At 34.5% G+C, this 17,338-nt stretch overlaps 1 protein-coding gene across 4 annotated transcripts in view; it reads left to right on the plus strand.

Moving 5' to 3' along the window:
* The window catches only part of VPS13B (vacuolar protein sorting 13 homolog B), a 429,427-nt gene that overhangs the window by 191,379 nt on the left and 220,710 nt on the right, over positions 1 to 17,338 (plus strand). For all 4 annotated transcript variants that reach the window (XM_053998051.1, XM_053998068.1, XM_053998077.1 and 1 more), the window contains exons 20-21: positions 2,597 to 2,706; positions 11,216 to 11,363. In XM_053998051.1, coding sequence (XP_053854026.1) covers positions 2,597 to 2,706; positions 11,216 to 11,363 — 258 coding nt within the window. The remainder of the gene's footprint in view (positions 1 to 2,596; positions 2,707 to 11,215; positions 11,364 to 17,338) is intronic.

Here is a 17,338-nt window from a genome sequence, read left to right on the forward strand (position 1 = left end):
CTGCTGCCAGCTTCAAGCTTGATCCTCAAATTAGTGGGAACTTCCTTAAAAACTTGGGAGGATTCTTATTTTTTTGACATGAAAACAGGAGGCAAATCTGAGAAACTTTTTTTACTAGATATTAATTTTTAAGAAAGCTGTTACACAAAAAACAAGTTTACATAGGTGATTAAACAGCCCTTAAATAATAGCGGCTGAGTAGCAAACACAGCAGTAAATTTTAGTAATTTAGTGTGACAGATGTGGCTTAGTAGGAAGCTGAAGTTACCTGACAGTGAAATTGAAAGGCAAATAATGTAACTGCTTATCTCAGTACTTCTACTGAGGGTTTTTGGTTGGTTTGTTTTTTTTTTTTTTTTTTAATAAACCAGGAACAAGCTATCAAAAGAAAACTGGAAAAATGTTTCCTATTTGTGCTGCCTTACTGTAGAATTTTATGGGATTGTGCTAGTGTTGACTTCATTGAAGGGAATGGAGAGTTTCAGTTCAAAGCTTGACTTACTTGTATTGAACTTCTTAGTTGTAGCTAATTTTTTTCAGTAATCAAGAAACTCTGTTAAGTTCCTAGAATGATATGCTGCAGTAACACTGTATTTTTCTTTTCAGGAGTCTGCTAGAAATGTGGGATTTTCTGTTGACTTTGCCTGTAGGCTGCCTTTCTGCTGCACTCATTGGGAGGTCTGTCTCCCACTTTTCATATCACATGTACATTAAACCTTTCATTAAGTATTGCTGACAACAGGTGGTGTCTCTTAAAGATGCAGGAGTCTTTTACATTGGCATATAAATATGTTATAAAAGATAATGATTGTAACATTTATTTTATCAATCCTCTGTTACCTTTTGCTTCCTTTTTCTGGTTTCCTGCACATCCTGCCACAAGGCATATTCACTGATCTTACTTGCATGTTACCCATTTATGGTTGACATTGGCTTTTCCTTTAACTACAGATTTATTTCCAAGGTTTATTACTGACATTTAAAACCTTCAGCTCACATGGACTAATCTGTGTATAGGAGTTCCTCACAGTGTGTGTTCCAACTCCAAGCCTGGGCTAGGCAGATGATTTATCTTTGTGTGTTTCCTGACTGCCATTTTCCCATTGTGCTCATCAGGCTTTGCTTGTGTCACCCCAGGTTGGTGGGTCTCCTGCCATTTGGAATTCAGCTGGTTTTAAAATTTTGCTATATACAATAAACTCATAACTTATATTTTTTTAATTAATTTCCCATTTATGATTTTGCTGATGTGTCTTTTGAGGCATGTTTTTACTGTTTTTTGGAAAGTACATTGAATTGTGTGTCAAACTTTCCGAATGTATTTGAATTTATTATTAAATTCAGATTGCTGCATAATTACATTGTATACCACAGAGTAAATGTAGTGTATATTGCTTTAGGAGCTATGATTCTTGGTATTATAGAACTACTGGAATTCTGTGGCATTTGGTGATGGGATCTTCCAGTAACCAGGATTTCTGTTTTAAATTTATTTTGTTACTTATTTCATTATTTCATATATTAATTTGTTGTAAAATTGCAAAGCTTATGTGAAAAGATAACTGCCTACTACTACTTGCTACAATTTTTCAGTTTAGTTAATACTTTTGTATTCCATTAACCCATTTGCTTCTGGTTTGTACAGCTCTGTAATTACATTCTGCTGTAATAGATACATTATCAGTACTATAAGAAAAAAAGCCTCACCAATGTATAATCAGTCTTTTAATGCAGGTTTAATGGAGATAGTGCTTCATAATTAGGGTTTTAGTGTGCATGGTTTGATTTATATGCTAACATTTCTGGGTACTGACATAGTTTTTCTCCTATTTTGAGCCTTAACATTTGCCATGTAAGGTTTTCTTCACAAACATAAGAAGACTAGAAGTTTACTTTTAAGAAATAATGTAGCCCTGTCTTGTAATCCTAGGTCCTAGAAAGTGAGATTTAAAGAAAATAAGGTATATTGTAAAGCTTAGGAAAATCCTAAGAGCTCACAGTATGGAAGCTGCCAGTGTTGTCAGTTACAAAATTTGCCTTATTTTGCCTAACTCATCTCTAAAGATTATTCATGACCCTGTTTACATGAAAAATGTTTGTCCTGAGCTTTGGGCAGAGCTAGTGAGTGTAAAGTAGGCCTGTCTTTATTAAAAGAACTCACTGTCCTAGAATGTGGGTTTATTTAATTGAGGTTGTGGGGAGTCATGCATTATATTCTTCCCTTTCTGTCAGGGGTCTTATTGACTCCTTTTTTGCAGAGTGTTAATGTTGGCTGAGAATTTGAGGGAAGGTGTTGTGTGTATTCAGTTGCATAAGCAATTTTGTGAAAACAAGCATTTTTCTTGACAAAAAGTTGTAATAAGCAAATCAATATGCAAGTTGCTGCATGTTTTTATGTGTGCATATAGTGCTGGTAAGTTTCTCACTTTGAATATGTTTTTGAAGTTTATTCTTTAAGTATTACTATTTATTATATATGTAGTCCAAGCCAAATAAAAGTCTGCATTAAAGATGATTTGTGTGCAACAAAACTGAATACATATAAGGAGATTCTTGAGCAGGTAGTTTAATTTTTTCTCTTTTCTGTGGTGTGCAGGTGCAGTTCTCTTGTCCAGTGTACAAGGATTAGCAATTAATGTTGATCCAGTCCTGTATACGTGGCTTATCTACCAACCTCAGAAACGAGTTAGCAGACACATTCAGCAGGTATGTCTTCTAGGAGGAAAAGGGATGGGGAGAGGGGAAGCTTTCACTTCAATATATGCCAAGTAGTGTGTTTTTCCAAGTATTTGTAGTTTATTACTGCTTCCTTGTAGTTTGTTGCTCGTACTGTTGATCTTATTTTGAATTATTTAAAATGTTAAGTTGGCATATTAAAATTTAATTTTCACAACTTTTTCGTTTCTAATTAAAAGAACAAAGAAGATGGGTTTGTGATCACCTTCTAGGATTATTATTTTGCAACTATTCTTAACTACTGAGACTTCATAAACCTTGAGTCTAAATAGTACATATATTTTAAAATCTGTGATGGTCTATCAAATAATTGCATAACTGGTTATAAAGTCAGCGCTCTTATTCACCTCCATTTTAATAGGAGATGAACCATACAGTTCATAACCTGACAGAAGTGAGTGCTGTAGCAGATCCTGTATATCATGTCAAAATACATATTTGCATACAATGTGCTTGACAAAGGTAGGAGAAGCTAAGGCCTGGGGTCTGCGTGGAGCAATGGTTTCTTGGTCATGTTCTTAACCCTGATTTTCATGCCACGTATTCCCAAACTGAAAAGAACACTGGTTTTCCCTGAAACTAAACTTACTTATAACTGTTGTTTGGCAGAATTTCCTAGAACTTAAATGTGCTATAGGTGATCAGACTGGTGGTTGATGACACCAGTGATGTTCTGTCTCACTTATAAGTGGTCAGTTATTAAGTGGCAAATTAAAAATCTCAGTATTTGTCTCATAACTGTAGAACACTGTACACTTCAAAGAAGTTTCATTCTGGGCCCCTGAAGTGGGAGGATAAACGTGACTTGTAAACATTTGTTTCTTGTGTCCAAATTACCTTGTTAGGTAGTAATTGTCAAACATTAATTTGAGTGCCATTAAAGCTCATTCTGTACCAGCATCTGAAAAACTTCTGTGACAATGAAGCTTTATTATTGTTTTAATAAATTTACTCTGGTTTTAAATGTATTGAGTTATTCATTCCTGCATCATAACTGGAGCAGCACATTTCCTGGTGTATGTCTTGTTGCAAAACACACCATTTATCTAATTTTTATTGTTACGTAGCCTTCCAAAATGTAATCAATCCTGCTTATCCTGCTTATTTCCAATGTTTGTATAAAACGTCTCTCTTTAATATCAGTGCATTTAATCAGCTGTTAGTGCTTTCTCTTTTGATGCTGGGTGACTGGATGGATAAAGTGACTACATTAGGAAACTCGTTTGTCCCTGGTTTTGATCATCAATGGTGAAATTTTTAGCCAAATTTTGTATAAATATTTATTTTGTGACTTGTGTCATTACCTCATACAGCCTTATACATTTTTCATCATCTATTTCAGATTAAAATTACTGTATCACAATTCTATTGTTATTAGCATTAAAAATGTCTTAGCAATTTGAAATTTTTTAAAATATGAGTTTAACTGTCAATGTCATACCATTTTCATTGTTAAAATGACTGAGGTAATGGACTGCATGTAATAATACAAATTAAATTGTCTGTAGCAGTCATAAGAAACTTTATTTGAAAAGAAAACAATACCTGCAATAAGTTATGCTTAACCACAGACTTTTTTCTTTATATAATGCTGTAATTATACTAGAATAAGAATTCTATTGAAAGTTAGGCCTTGTACATTATTTTTTGGAAACATTCAGCTTGTTATCGTAATCTAACTAGTATAGCCAAACAAAAATGCTCTGTAAAACCTTCCTAATTTTTTAACATTTAACAGCCATTTGACACAAAGCTTTCAAGCAAGAGTTAGGGTCAAAATGTTATTGATTGGTAAAGCTCTTATCTTCCTCTGTTTTAACTGTCGGTCTTATGCAATTGCAACTGAAAAAAATAAAGAAAATACTTTCTTTAGAAGTTCTTTGTATGATTCAGAGATCTTAAATATTAAGGCATTTTAAGTTTTAAAACAATGCTTTTGCTCTATCATTTTGAGTTGTAAGTTCTATCTGAAAATGCAGAGTTAGGAAACCTTTCAGTATATTTGGCCCTGTGTACACATTAAACTCATAATGTTAGTACTTGATAAAATAATTTAAATGAAAGTATTAATTTATTTATCAGCACAACTATAGTGATGTAAACTCCTGCTTGCATACAGGATGGGGATGGGATTGTCTGGCTCCCCACAGGGATGGGACACGTTTACATATGAATCTCTTCATTTTTGTTTGCCTTTTAACTATTTTTCTGGGATTTTAGGTTTAGGTTTATAATGGTAATTTGGTAGTACATGTATTTTATATCTGCTGAAATATTCACCATGTCTGTTCTAACAGGGTTTAACTGAGAGCATGACAAGTTAGAAATATGGAACATAATAAGCTGCATTTTTACAAAACTCATAACATTTCAATGTCTCTTTGGCCTCAGTGACATTTTATTCAGCTGGAACAGAGCAGTGACTGACTGCCATGCTGGGGTACATGCAGCCCAGAGCATCACCCCTCTTCATTTATTGCTGTTGGACTATTGCTAGGCAAAGCTCTCTTTGCACCTTGCTGCCCAGCAGCTAAGAATTGTACAACTGGTGTGATAACCAAGGCCATTATGTTGGTATTCTTTTTTTAAGAATATTTTAGTCTGTATGGATTGTTTTTGTAAAATGAGCTGTAAGTGTAGCAACACTCAGTGTGGGAGTAGTTTGTGCACCAATTGCTTCTCTGCCTAAACCCCTTGTGTTTCTTTAGTCTGAATGCCCTGTTGAGAAGGTAAATCCTTTGTAAATGCTTATGAAAGGTTAATTTGACCAGAATTTAGCAAAGATTCTGCTATGGAGTGACTTCTTGTACTCATGGTGTTTATAGCTTGTTAACGATGACTCCCAAATGAAAAGCAAAACAAAGCCAAGATTAGAGGCCATGTTTTCAGTAATTTAATATTTTGACATGTTTTGGAAGATTTTTTCTGGTGAGTCTTGTGGCAGCAAGGCCTTGTTTCTAGTAATTTTTAGTAATTTTAATTTTAATGTTTTATTGTGACTATTTTTAAAGACTTTTTCAGCTGTGGCTTGTTTTATTTTTGTAAACCAATGCTGTTTTTCATATACTCACTCTCTTTTAAAAGCCTACACTTAGCTTTGCAAGATAAAAATTTGAAGAGTTTCTTTTCCTTGAGAAGAAGCCTTAGCTATACTTTGATATGGGTCAGTCAGTATGTGTGATGCTTTTTGCAATGAATTTATAAATCAATGTGTGTCATCTTTCTCAAATCCACATTAATGTAAAGCCTTTGTAACTTGTCAATACTTACATTATTGATTTCTATGAGCTAAAATGAGTTATTTTAGGGAAAGACTGAATTATCAAAAATATATACTCATAGATGCCTAAAGTATATCTCACATATATTGCTCATATTTCTGTCCATTTTTTTGGCTGCTCCATACACGTGCATGTGTTACTACCTAATTTAAGGAGCATTTCAGTAACAGAGCAGATCTAAACCCAAGAGGTAAATGTGAACATTCTAAGTCATATATAGAAACAACCAAAGAATGACATTGCACTTCTTCCAGATTCATCATGTTTTAAAACACTGGAATGTAACTTCAGAATCCAGATTTCTCCTTCTTTCTTGAACATCTACACCATGAGAGACTGTGTATCCCAATTCAAACCCAAGAATTTTTTCTCAACTGTGTAGGTGGATTAAAAAGTCAGTCATTAACAATTCAATTCAATCAAGTGTTTTTTTCTTCAACTCTGCTTTTTCTCTGCTCATTTTCTCTTTACCATTTCTCTTTGACTAGTGTAACTTATTATATTTTGCTGATCCATTTCTTCAGTGGTTCAGAAATAGATATGGCTTCTTCAGGCAGTATTCCCATCCTTTATAAAATCTTTTCACTGCTTTATGGAAAGTTCGTCATGAGCTGAGGGTAATACCAACCTTGATGTTGTACTTTGGGTGGTACTTTGTTCAGAAGTCTGCATCAAAGATCTCCCTGGAATTTTTGACTAAGATGAAATAATTTTATCATTATGATTTGATCAGTAGTCTTTTGTAGAACAAGTAGATCCTTTAAATAGTTCTGTCTTAGAATGACTTTTGGAATATTGCACGTCCTTGATGCTTTAAGAGCCAAATGCGTCTGATAATGAGTGGCAATGAATGAATGACAGAATGTAAGAGGAAGTTTCAGTACCCAAATTTAGGGGTATTCCATGTTGCAGCAAAGCTGGCTGTTGAGGGCAGAGCTGTATTGCTTCGTATTTCTTTTTTACCTTGAAAAAATAGCTGGAAATGCTTTGATAAAACAAGCATGTTTCTATAGTAAACATAATTATTTTCTTGGTGCACAGAGATTTCTCAGATTATAATAGATTTTGATTTCTGATATTGCTTGCAGGTCAGAAGCATTGTGTTTATCCCTATCAGGATCTGCTACCTCTTACCCCATGGAAGGCATTTAAGTTTCTGAAGGATACAGAAATGAAGTTGCTTCTTGTTTAAGGAACTAAAGCTACGTGGAACTCAAACCTTGTATCTTCTGCTTTCAGAGGCCCCTTGAAACTGCTGATGGAATGCTTTCATCAGTTGGTGAAAATGAGGGGTTTCTTGGCTGACATCAGTCCATCACATAAGTTTGGAAACATTACAGCTAATCAGTTATCAGTCTTTTATGTCAGGAGAACACTTTTCCAATACCTGAAGTGCCTACCTGAAGCAGTCATAGAATTTCAGCTGAATTAGCAAGTCCACCTGCCAGGAAAGAAGGTGATTTTGTGCACCCCAGGGGTGAAGCAAGTCTTTTTATTTAGCAGTTAATTTTAATTAATGCAATTTTATCCATTCATTTAATTTTAATTGGGAACTAGGCCTAATGCCTTGTTTTATTTGAACTCTCTGAAACAATTTAGGTGTACCAGTTATCTTAGAAATCAAAACAATTAAATGTAACTCAGTAGTCGAGCAGTGATTGCATTTTCATGTCATTAGAGCTTGTTGCAAGGTAGACAGGGTGGATCCTCCTTGCTGTCACAGCTCATTCTGGTACAGTTTGGACAGTCTTGTAAGCAAATGTAAATATTGTTCTCTGAGCTAGATACTGATTGCATGACAGTGATCTCAGATGTTCAATAAACACCATGTGTTGAGCAGAACTGCCATCCATCCCCACTCCAAAGACTTTGTTGATTTTTCTTCCTGCTTTCTAGCTGCAAGCTCCTGCCCGTGTAACCATCGGTCTGTGTGCATGCAGCATCCACCGTGTGGGATAGCTGCATTCTGTACCATCTCAAGGACAGCAGTTCATGTCTGGGCTCAAGCTTTTGAATTTGATGTTTCACAAACCAGTGATAATGTTTAGGTTCCTATCTCGGAGTATTCTTTTGCCTTTGGTTTGTTATCAGGGAGGTGACTGTATAGGCAGCCCTTGAATGAAAGTTATCTGCCTGTTCAGTTGTTCAAGTTTTCTGTAAAACTCATTTCTCATGCTCCCAGATCTGCCTGCAGTCTCTTCAACCTCACATTTTTGGGAAGTTGTAATTCAGAAATAAAATATTTAATTACAAAAAATCCCAAGGAAAATGAAATACTAATTCACCTAAGGCAAATTAGTCCTCTTTACAGATATTTTAGGTTTATTTTAGGTTTAGTTGGCATGTCTCCACATAAATCAGGAAATACTTGGCCCGTTGTATTTTTGGTGAGCTATTTTTTAGCTATTGCTTTTCCGAGCCCTTCTCTGACTTTAGATCTTTATCATTTCCAAAGTCATGTTGACCACGTAGTATGAAGTAAAAAAAAATTTTAAATTGGTATGTATTGATCTATTTGCATGCTTAAATGGCATATATATGTGTGTTTTGTGTACACATACTTAACATGGTATGTAATGTGTCAGATTATTTGTGCCAATAAAGATTAAATTTAGAAAAGGATTGCTTTTCTGTAGTTTTTCAGCCACTGCTTAAAAACCTAATTACATTTGAAAAGTAGTAACCTTTCTTCTTCTGAAATATGTGAAGAGTTAGTATTTTAGTATTCTGTATATAATTGCCACAAAACATCATTGCATTGATAAAACTGTCAGTATTCTAGAAATAGATTCTAGAATATCAATATTCTAGAAATCAGAAATCTGATTTTGACTTTGTGTCAACGAAACAGTCTCATATAAAAGCTGCTGTAGTTCCAGAACTGTTACATGTTCTTTATCTTCTATAACACTACCAATTAGTAACCATAAATCTCAATCCCAAGTAGGTGTATTTGAGCTTTACTACATCCTACTTTATAGCTGGCTTTTTGGAATCTTGTGATGAAATGCTTATGATAGCACTAGCCTGCAGTGTCTCCTTTCTCATCAGATTGGTCTTCCTTTACAGCTGTGGGGCTCTTGTCATCTGCTATTTCCCAAGCCACAATTTCCTCATCAGTTTGTGGCTAAACCCCAAATCTTGATGATCCTTTTCCATCTAGTTCAAGACTGATCTTTCATCTTCTGGATTCTTTTAACCAGAAATCTTTTGCCAAAAACCTGACAAGATTGTACTGGGCATCATCAGCGCAACATCAGGCTTGATTTCAGTGAGCAAAGATAAAACAGCTGTTTCATTGTCCAGATCAGCACTCAATATCTGGTCATAATTTTTTCCAGCTTTATCTGGCTGTGATAGCCTTGATGTTTTTCACTCTTTGACTAGTAGTGTAACTTATTATATTTTGCTGATCCATTTCTTCAGTGGTTCAGAAATAGATACAGCTTCTTCAGGCAGTATTTCCATCCTATTGTCTTCTGTACAGTCCTGTATTGTCTGCATTCATTCTTCAGAAATTCTTGCTTCACTTTGGCAAGTCAATATTCTTGCAATGTTACATCCAGAATTACCAAATCATGGCTCAACAGTTGCTGTCATGAGAAGGCTGCAGATGGCTATGCCTTATGAAATTGTATCAGATAAATTGCAAAATTTTGAAAATAAGTAATGTAAACTGTCTGATGAAAGTTAACAAAACTTCAGATCCTCTCTCTATATGCAAGTGTGAAGTATTTCTGTGGTGTAAAGGTTGTCTTTTCAAAGCTGATGGGGATTTTTGTTGTTGCTAAAACTAGAGGGTATGCCAAGGTGGCATGTTACTGTACTCCAGAAAAACTTTTTAGTGCTCTTGGAGACAAAGCTAATGACTGTACATTCAGAGGGAGGAGGAGAGATGAGAGTTCTGTTTGTCATTGAAATTAGTATTTTTCTATTAACTTTGCATACCACTGTATATATAAATGGATTGTTTTCACTGGAGTAGGATTAAATAGCTGATTGTCTTACTTTAATTTACTTTTATAGTGGAAAATGGTGAAGGCGTTTGGAAGCCATTCTCCTTCAATTAAATGATTTTTGTGTTTGTTTTGGGGTTTTGTATGTGTGCACATATTGCACACTGCTTGATTCAGTGATCTGTTTTCTATTGGAGAAAATTTACAAGCACATTGCCCGCCTCACACGAATTTGTTTCCCACAGAGATTCCTAATGCAATGTGTGAGGTTTCTCATTACACAGCTATATGGATTACATTTTCACTCCAATACGAACAAAATTAAATTACACAAAAATTAAGATGCGTGTAATCCTAATGTCTGATCTGTAGAAAAAAAGTTTGTCATCTTTAAATGATAACCTTCTGCAAAATCAGTGGTAGAAATATTCTGCTTTTGTCAACTGGGATGCATCTTCAATTTACATAGCAGCTGATATTACAGAAAAATGTTCAGAGCCAACTGTATAGCAACATTGAGGATCAGATTGTTTTTAATAATTTTGTCTTTTCTTGCTTGCATTAGAAAAAAATAATAACAAAGCCAATAGACTATTCATTTGTTCCAGAATCCATGTGGATTAATACACATCACTCTTTTCTAATCTTAAAATAAGGATGCAGTCTTTCAAACTTTGTTTTAATGCCTACGGTTGTGTATTTTTGTATATGCCAGCAGTTTCACATTTTGAGCAGTTTCTCATTTATTGATATGCTTGAAAGTCATAACAGTTCAAAATCAGTAGCAGTCAGTTAAATCTTGTATTTAAAATGTTAGGAAGAAGCACAATAATGCAGAAATACCAATACATCCTATATTTTGAAGTTTCAAGAAGGTTAATAAGTGTCTTTGGGTCTTCTTCATAACTGGCTAAAATTTTCCAGTTTCCGTTAAACATTATTCCTATGGTTTTTGGTTGGCTAACAACCATGGTACTCTAAAGTTAGTTTTATTTCACTTTTTTATTTTCATAGAGCTTTTCCTCTGACTAACAGAACTGAAATGAAGAATTACAAGTGCAAATCTGAATGTAGCATTTAATTTCAATTTGTTTTCAAAATATTTGTGCTCCAATCAGTGTGTCAAGTTATCTTCTATACATTTCCAAATCTGTCGTTTAAAACATGTTTCTCATGACAATGCCATAATTCTATGTTAATGTGTTTTGAGTTTCAGTGGTTCACAAGGTACTTTTTTTTTAGCAGTCTGTAGGAGCTGTTCCGCTTGGTGTGTCAGTAACTCGAAAGAAAGAGGATGAAGCTTCAGTTGGAAGTGCACCTTTGGCAAGGCAGCAGTCAAATCAAGCCTCTGAGTACGCCAGCAGTCCTGTCAAAACAAAAACAGTAACAGGTAAATCACTTAATTGACACTATCCAGTCTGCATTTGCAACCTCCCTCACTAACCTGCCACCACAACATGCCAGCATCAGCTGTGCAAGTACTATGGAACAGCTTAGAGAAATTAAAACTTTTAAAATTAAAAATAATCAAATGTATAGTTTTCAAATACATTTTCTTTAATTCTCATTTTTGTTTAGTGCTGTCTTTGGGGCCCTGATAGTCTAATGTAACATATTTTGTAAAATGAGATAAAGGAGATCTGCTTTCAGTAGAATATCTGCTATTCACCTTGGTATTTAGTCCATAATGTTGTCAGACTTCACACTGTGATTAATCTCTAATTTCAGTCAGTCTGTTTACATTGCTTAAAGTCTGGCATCTGTGGAAGTCAGGATTTGTGCATAAACAGTTAAAATTTACTGTTTTCAAAATCACTCACCCATAGAAAGTGCATTTTTTGGCACTTCTGCTTATGGAGTTCAAGAAATTATTTATTTTAGGAGTATTTTCTGGCCACTTAAGAGTCTAAAGTGAAACTTCATTACCACTGATCAAGATAATATGGTTTTCTTGGAATTTGTAGTGTATTTATACATATGGTACTGGCTGCAAGAAGTAAAGTAGGTGATCATTCAAAAAAAATTACTATCCAGCTGAGACTTTTAGTGATCCTTCTGAAATACAGTGAACAAATTCTCTTTTCCTTTGCATTGATGTTTATTTCCAGATTATCATGAAGCACTTCAAGATGTTGTCTGCTGAAAATAGGATTACAGTCTTGTTCATTAATGGTAGTTAAATGCTGTTTTGTGATTAAAAGGAGCTAACCCAGAAAATCTGTTTGCTGAATAGCAGTGAGTTGTCGTGTTATCCCTGGTAGTAAGACAGCAGATTAACTGCAAAGAAAATTAACTTAACCCCAGCCTAAACCATCACACTTGTATTTTAAAATGTTTATGTATTTGTTATACTCTGGAGATAAAATGGTGGGTATAATATAGCTTAAATATTTGATATTTATGTGCAAAAAGTGTGAGTAAAAATATAAAATTAATGTCCAAGAGCAAATGCCTTGTATAGTAATAAAATTGATGCTCTCTGCTTCAGTAATAAAATAGATGCTCTCTGCTTCAGTGGACCACACAGATTTCCCTTATTTAAAAAGAGCCATGTCCTGCTGCAATGCTATGCAAGCTTGTTCTGCGTATAGTCTCCTGAAATTTCATGTGATGTTGGAATCTTTTCCTTTAGAGTTTTCTTCTGCCAGGTTTGTCAAAACTGGCTTTGTAGTGGAAAATTCAGGGGACTAACATACATAAGCTAACACATATTTTGTGTCACCAAAATAAAAGGTCTCTGATTACAAAGCCACCAGTTACAGAGGTTAGAAAAGGTTGAATGGATGCAAATCTGAAAGGTGAAATGTCATTCTCAGATAAGTTTCAGTGTAATCTTTCTTTGAAACTTTGTTTATTTACAGCAGTATAATATGTTGGAACATGATGAATGAGTGACCATAGTTTATTAAATTAAAAATAGAGTGCCTGTGATTCTTCTTCTTTGTAATTTTTCTGGGTCCCTCCCTCCTACCGTCTTTCACTTTGTTTCCTCTCTTTTAATTTCACCTACTTTCTCTTTGAGTTTTCTTTCATTATTTCTGTCACCTTTTTACAGCAGGAATACCACACTGATTATTGATCTAGATGTCTAACGTTACCAATTCTACAAAAAAAAATTCTAGGTAAAGAGGCAGCGGGCCTTGTATACCTCACGTTTATTAATCATCAAGGCTTAGAACAAATGTTCCAAGTTGTAAGAAAACAGATCTTACATTGATAAGCATGGTCTTTGCATATTAAAAGTGATTTTATCTTAAAATCATGCTGTTCAGGTGGTAATTTTTAATTAATTCTTTTCAAGTCTAGCAGTCTCAGCAGTCACTCCCTTGAGAACTGCAAGGAACCAACCCTATGTACTAAATCAATGCAGTTTGTAATCACAGGTGTAAAATCATTTCAAACATTGGGTTCAGTTTATTAGTTAATGGCTGTTGACACCTTGCCAAAAATGAAGCTTGGGAAAAGAGCAAAACTACTATCTATATGGTATCTGTCTCTGAAAATCCAGGGTTTCTGTTCTGAAGTCCCAAATTGTAGGTATTTATAAATCTCCTTAACCACAGAGGCTTCACACCCAGAATAAGATAGTAGAATATATGATTTAAATCTGATATGATGTGGCTGCAAACAAGGAGGGGGATAAAGAATATTGAAAAGAAAAGGCTCCATCTGTTTTTCTGTCCACCCACTTCTCCCATTCTCAGCAATTCAGCACTTCCATGTTTGTTCAGTGATTCACAGACCTGTAGGAGTGCATAGAGGCAGAACTCTCATGTTTGGATAGAGGCAAAATGATTGCTGTATTTGTGTGTAATTCTGTAATACATGTAACATACTTAAGCAGGAAGATAGCATGGACTGCAGTAGATGATAAGGGCAATCTTTGAAAGCTATCCTGGGCACACTGTTAAATAATGAATTAAGGCCAAGTGTCTGTTTTCACACATTCAAGATGTGTTCTTGGTAATTTTCTTTTGTACTTCTAAAATTATTATAACTATTTTCACTGGTTTTTTTTTTAATGTAGCATTTTCCATGATCAAAGATGGAATTGGGTGTGGGGGTTTTGTGGTTTGGATTTTTTACTGCCTCCTGGTGAGGCAGTAAAAAATTTTTTTTAGCCATGACAGTGAAATATAATTTCACTAGCATCTACCACAATCTGACATTTATCAGTTTGGAAATAACCATGAAATCACAGACATAAATTTAACACTGTCTTATGAGGTGCAATCCAGTGATTATGGCATCTAATTTTTCAGTAACAGTGGTTAAGTAGCCTCATACATGCTCTTAGTATGAAGAAGGCCTTTAATGAAAGAAGCTACTTTAGAGAGGCTGAAAAGATTATTAATTTTTTGTCACTCAGAATCCTGAAAGTTGTCTTTTCTTATAGTCAAGAGAAGGGGTAGGTAAATGGAATTTAATGTATCTTTCAAGAAGACATGAACTTTCTGGTTGGAGTAAGCTCCATAACCTGTTATGAAAGCAGCTGAAAACTGAATGCTCTGTCCCATGACTAACACAGACTTGTAAGACAAAATTTTGCTGATCCCTGTTATGCAACAGTGAGTTGTTTGCTCATGGTACAGGTGGTGACTGCATTTCAGCCCTGTCACGAGTGTACATCAGGACTGCAAAAGCAGGCAGATGTTTTTCATTGCTATGTCTAGCACCTGGCTTTTCCATTTCATTGTCTGGTGGACAGATTGGAAGAGCATTTGCAAAAGAGACTTAAACAGTGGTGGGTTTGGGGCAACATTTTTCATAGACCAGGTCTGCACTTCACACCTCAAACTGGTCTTTTAGTTCCACCACAAATTCAGTATCAGTTCCAAGTTCAAAGCTGAAAAGAGAATCCAGCCTTGTTTCACTCTGCAGGAAGTGTAGGTGTGTTGCATAGGAGTATGTGCATATGGAGAGAAATAAAGGATATAAAAGCATTGCATTTTAGAAAAACCTCTTGTGTTTTGAAACACTGATACTTTGTTCTTTGGAATTATGTTCTTAAAGAGAAATAATTAAAGAGTTTGAAAGCTTTAAAGATGCTATTACCCCTAGTTTACTGTTTGTATTTTAAGTAGATGGAGAATGGTGTCATAAATAGAAAATTGAGAACTCTTGTCTTAGATAGACTTTATGTTTTCTGTTATGTATAAATCACCTGAATTCTGATAAGGACAGAGCTCCTTTGACAATTTCTTGCTGGTTTACCCTGCTTACTTATTTTCCCAGAACTTGTAGAAACATAGTATCTTTGAAATATTTACCCTTTTGAATTTGACCAGCAAATACCTAAGGAGTTACAAGACAGGCAAATTAATTGCCTGCATATGCAGAGAATATAGGCTTGCATAAGCCTTCTTTTCATAGGAAACCAGGCAAAGAAAGATCCCCATCTTTTCTTTCAATCACTTCTTAACATTTGATAGTGTAGATATAATAAAACTTGCATTGCTTGTTAGATACTTACTATAACTGGAATTTTGTGGTGTTAATGGGAATTTTGAAAGCTTTATGGAAGGAATTCTTAAAATTCCTTCAAAGTATACATGAGATATTTCTGAACCATTATTAAATACTTCTACATAAAACTGAAGAAAGGACAAGGCTTTAAATTTAAACACATCTCTATTTTATTTGGGACAGCTGATGCCAGATAAACTGATATTTTTATTTGAAGTTTTATTTTAAGTTAATAAAGTTTCTACCGAAAAGTTCCGGTGTAGCAGAATAAGACCTGTACTTAGCAAAACTGGGTGCATTTACTGATTTTTGTTTTTCTTAAAGTCTGACTAGAATGCAGAGTTAGATTCCTGCTAAAATGAGCTGTTGGAATGCAAAAACCTGGCAAATGTGAGAGAAGTCTGTCTGGTGAGAAATCAATGGATTATCTGAAGTATTTGAATTAGTAGGTCACTATTTCTGCTCAATGAACTGAATGATTATCGTTTATTCATGCCTACTATGAAATGTATGACTGATGATTAATTTGGGAAGATGAATGAAATTAAATAGATGCTAAATAGGTTAAGTAAAATACTTGAAGGAATAAAAAATCAGGAATTTAAATCTGATGCACATTTACCTAGGGTGCCTGAAAATACTAAGATTTTTATAAATGGTCTTTAGTTCTTGGGTTATTTCAAAGGAAGGTGTCCAGGCACAGGTGACTTATAGAAAGTTTAAAATGTCTGGACAGTCAAATATCTATATAAAAAATGAATTTTTCTGAGTTTTGTCAGCTAGTAAAATGTTAAACATTTTTGGTATGGTGACATGATTTCTTCAGTTCACTGTGTGAATTTCAGAAACATTAGTAGCTCAAAGCCAATGTAGTATGTCAAACATTCTTCCTGTATGAAGAAATTCAATGTTGAGACAGAACAAATGTTTTTTTTATTTTCAGATTATATTTACAAGACTAAGGAACTTTATATGTATTTTTAAAAAAGCAGAGTACTAGGCAGAATTCCACATCTATCAGAACTTACTGCAGATCCAAAAGCTGAAATTCTTACTTCATAGTATAAATTGTATTTGGAATGGAAAGTGATACTAAGATAAATTCAGGCGTGGACTTTAGATATGAACACACAAATATCACATTTTTGTAATTACGAATCTAGTAGCTCAGTTTGGCCTCTGAGTGGCTGGTTTTGATTTGCACGAAAGCATCAGTCCTCTTTTATTTTTGTTCCCAGAACTAAATAGGTATTTTTTGCCAGAAGTAGTGCAGCAATCATTAGGAATTTGGTGGGAGAAAATGCTGACCATAGGCATTCCCTAGCCAACATACACTTTCACACAGAAAGATCCTTTCTTGTTGCACAACATTAATATCACATTTGTCTTTGTTTATTGACATATGTTAAAAGCCTCTGTGTTTTAACACTTACTCTGCTGTTAACTTATTGGATGAGCACACAAATTAAGTCACTACACCTCTTTGCTGCCATTTCCCTGCATATAAGGAACTCACTCTCATGAGTTGTCAGGGACTGTGTTGCTCAGTTATTATCTTGATAAAAGTTATGTATTATCTACACAAAGTAGAATGCAAAAATGCTTGAAGGCTAGTAAAGAAATTATGTATGCAAAGACTAATCAGTATGCTGGCAAATATATCGCATATTTTTATAAGCTTAAAAGGACTTCCTGCTGTCGTTTAGGTACTGCTTTCTCAAACATTCTCAAACATTCTGATGGAGAATGTGAACTTCAAAAAGTAATTAACATAGTCTATTCTTAGAAAATGAATAATTTAAGTATCATTCATCCAGGAATGGGAGTGTCTTATGACATAGTCTTAATGTCTTATGAATATTAGTGAAAGACTTCTGAAAGGCACTGATGGTTCAGAAA

This window comes from Vidua macroura, chromosome 1 (assembly GCF_024509145.1).
Source record: "Vidua macroura isolate BioBank_ID:100142 chromosome 1, ASM2450914v1, whole genome shotgun sequence".
Taxonomy (NCBI): domain Eukaryota; kingdom Metazoa; phylum Chordata; class Aves; order Passeriformes; family Viduidae; genus Vidua; species Vidua macroura.